We start from the raw sequence: 3,753 nt of genomic DNA on the forward strand, positions 1-3,753 counted from the left end.
ACTCCTCTTCCACTGCCCAATCCCTGCCCTGTCCTGCTTTCCTGATCTACTGCTTTGCTTACTGCTTCCTGCCCTGTGCCTCCTGCTCAGTGTGCAGCTCTGTTGTTACTTCCTGCCCTATTTGCCACTGTGCTGCCTACCCCCTCCTTGGTCCTCCACATGCCACACACAGAGGCTGTCCCCCTACCATTTGTGGCATGCGTGCTGCAAAGTAGCCACCCTGTATTACAATATCATTAGAAGGAAACAGGCATTATTTTAAAGCAAGTGGTTCAAATTCTGTCATTCAATGACTATTCTGTTGAAAATTAGCTATAAGTTTTAGTCATTTCCAAGCTGATCAATGTCAGTGAATTAAAGACATTTTCACAATGGGTCTCTTGGACAACAGTTTCAGCAGACTTGTGGCAGACTGAGATGGAGAACCTTCACTTTCCACTCTATCTTGCCCCTTTGACAAACAGGATTTTAAGCTCTGTCTGTATCAGTGCTACACTGTGGGTGCGGCTATATGAGACGCTTAATGGGAAATTAGCACAGTTTACTGTGAAATAACACTTATCTCCCAGCCTGAGCTCTGGGGTCATGGGACTCAGGCTGGGAGACCCTTATCTCCCAGCAGCAGCTCACTGAGGACAAGGCCATCATTGGGAGATGCTTATCTCCCAGCCCAACCCCTATGACTGCAGAGCTCAGGCTGGAAGATAAGCATCTCCCAGTGGCATCCCCTCGGTCATGGAGCCAGTGCTGGGAGCTCTCTGCTAGCAGGGGCTAGGGAGCTGGGTGTGGAACAAGCTCTCCAGCCCCCACTCCATGATTGCAATTGTGATTGCAGAGCAGGGGCTGGGAGCTCCCTGAATGGGAACAGTTCCTTGCCCAACCTAGAGCTGACTGGGAGCTGCCCCTGACTGGGATAGTTCCCAGCCAGCCCCAGGCTGTTGCAGAAAAGCACGTGCAGCCTAAAGATGGCACAGCAAATCTAGGCTGGAATAAATACGTGTGTCAATGTGCCCTGTCCATCATAATACAGAAGACCTAAAACAGCATGTTAGTTTTCACCTTGTGTGGTTTTTACCTTGTTTATCAGGAAATATATCAGCTCAGAGTGTACACTACCTTCACAAGAAAGAAGTGATGTCAAGAAGCTGCCTCTGAATCAGGTTCCTTTGCATAATAACATATTGTACTGCCAGCAACAGACTACGGGCAAGCAAGCTTTTGACAATTTAAGCTCATGCATCATAAATTAATGACCAAAGAATAATTCCCAGCAGCAATTAGAGTAAATTACTTAATAAATAGAGTGTGAATTGTCTGTATTATTTGAGAATGAGAAAAGTGGTTGCTTTGGGAGACTACTGTGGCTTTTGAGTAGGATCCTGATTAAATTATTCGTAACACATTCAATGCACTATATGCTAACTGAAGGTATACGCAAGTTAAAGTAAAATATAAGTCTTAAGACATTTTTAAGTTTATGACATTATTAAAATTAACTTCTGTTTCCTTACTGTCTACTTAGTACGGTTGTAAGATCAGGTACAATGATGGTGACAGCCCTGCTTTTGTCCATGTCTCCATTGCGTAACACCCGTAGTCTCACAGGCATAAGCCAATCTGATTTCATACCGGCTGGTTTCTTTAGTGAGGGACTATTTGGAATCAGCAATCCTTCAATTGGCCAATCAAAATCCTGTTAATATAGAAGCAAATAGTTAGTGGATTTTATATACATGGTTCAGGAAATAATCATATGTGCAATAATCATTGCAGTCTACCACATTATATAAACCTTTATAATACTTTTATAGTTAACCATGATACAAGTAAGCATGTTGCAAGTGTTTGGAAACCACAGTGATAGCTGAGGTATAGGAACCTAGATAGAAGAGAGATGAACAGAAAAATAGGAAATATTACCACCAACCTTTGTGTAGATCTGCTGTCCCATGAAAGAACATGACAAAAATCCATACAGTTTTCAGTAGAAAGAAGAAAAGGAAGGAAAGTGCTGGAAACAGGCAATATTTTTAGACAGATACCCTTCAGCACTATATAATAAACTTCAGAGCTGAGTGAACAAATATCATCATTCTCTACATCAGGGGTCAGCAACCCCCGGCTCATGTGCCAACATGTCACTCAAGGCCTTTTTCCTCAGCACGCCACCGCCAGGCAGGGCTCTAAGCAGCTGCTGCTAGCCACAGAGCCCAGGCTGCTCCTAGCAGGCGGCTGGGAGGCTGCAAGCCCTACTACAAGCAGACTGGATTCATGGGCCAGCTGCAGCCCAGAGGCTGCAAACAGCTGCTCTGGGATCCGGCATGTCGGCACTCTGGCACCTTCCAAGGTAGACATTGTTTTTTTCAGCACTCCAGCCAAAAAATGTTGCCTACCCCTGCTCTACATTGTGGATAGGATCAATACTGTTACAGTGTAGGTTCTTATACTTTTTCCACAGTACATATCACATTTTAATAATCATGTCCCTGATCTGTAAACATGTATGAACGTGCTTTGCTTTACCTTATTACTGTAAATAATTCCATTTGGTTCCATAAGTATTGGGTTTTATATTATCTCAAAGAAAACCTCCCCTTCTAATTTCACAATCACAAAAGTATTTGTTATTGAATGATATCTTTGTAACAAACAAATATCAAGGAAGCAGGAAAGCATTAGTGGGAAGGTGTCCAAATATTTTGTCTTGAAAAAGGCAAAACACTTGTCACATTCATTAAAAGTACACAACATACCGTCTGCTTTCATTATTCAATTCTCCCTCTCCTATCCAGTTTACACTTTCACTTCTGCAAAGTGTACTGCCCAGCTACTGGATTTCTTCTGTTCTTTTTATGCTTTTCATTTATTATTGTTGACAGCTGATTACACATTAATGGGCAGCTTTAACTGTTGCTACCAAGGACAGAGGTCCTTGAGAGATGCTCCTAGTTCCTCTCATTGGCTAGGGAGAGAACTGACACATAAATTAGTGTAAGTGATCAGAAACCAGCTCAAATCTTTAATACAACAGAAGTTCAATGCACATAAACCACTTTCAAAGTGGCTGAAACAGGTTTAAGATAAACCTGGATGGATGTAGTATCAGACTTAACTGATTTAGGGTAAATCAGTTTATTGAACTTTTGTCCAGATCCCCTCCGCACACAAGTTAATTTATAGTGCCCCAGTATCCCAAGATGCTTTGAATGTCCCCATAAGTGTAGTGTGTGTTTGAATAGGTTATGTTTAGATTAAGCGATAAGAGTATTATAGTGATAGTAATATGTTCAGTGGATATGTATATATATATTATGTGTAATCATTTATATATGTAATTAAGCCATGAACTTTTTATATAATATGTTAAGGATAGTAGTGGGATTGATTGAATGAATGTAGAGTGTATGGAATGTTTAGAGTGTGCCTGTGTAAGCAAGAGGAGGTTTGCTAAGGCGCTGAATATGCAATTTACCAGACAGTGAACTGATTAATGGGTGGCTGAAGAACCAGTCTGTGACCAGGTGCAGAAGAGATAGGCTAAGCAACAGGTTAAATGAGGAATTCTGCATGTCTTGCAATTTAGCCTAAACAACTTTCAAGGCTGGAAGACTGACTTTTATGACAGGAGCAACCTCAAGCTGAGATAACGAAGAGAATGATAAGAAACAATATCTGTATGAAGATATATGGATGGAAAAGTACCTCAACTTCAGACAAAGACTTGAAATCCCTATAAAAGTGGGATGCAGCAAT

At 41.5% G+C, this 3,753-nt stretch overlaps 1 protein-coding gene across 1 annotated transcript in view; it reads right to left on the reverse strand.

Moving 5' to 3' along the window:
* DCDC5 (doublecortin domain containing 5) overlaps positions 1 to 3,753 on the reverse strand; it is a 122,200-nt gene that overhangs the window by 113,471 nt on the left and 4,976 nt on the right. Inside the window, exon 2 of the mRNA XM_019519508.1 lies at positions 1,512 to 1,693. Coding sequence (XP_019375053.1) covers positions 1,512 to 1,693 — 182 coding nt within the window. The remainder of the gene's footprint in view (positions 1 to 1,511; positions 1,694 to 3,753) is intronic.

The sequence above is a fragment of the Gavialis gangeticus genome, unplaced genomic scaffold (assembly GCF_001723915.1).
Source record: "Gavialis gangeticus isolate Ggan-Ray unplaced genomic scaffold, GavGan_comp1, whole genome shotgun sequence".
Taxonomy (NCBI): Eukaryota; Metazoa; Chordata; order Crocodylia; family Gavialidae; genus Gavialis; species Gavialis gangeticus.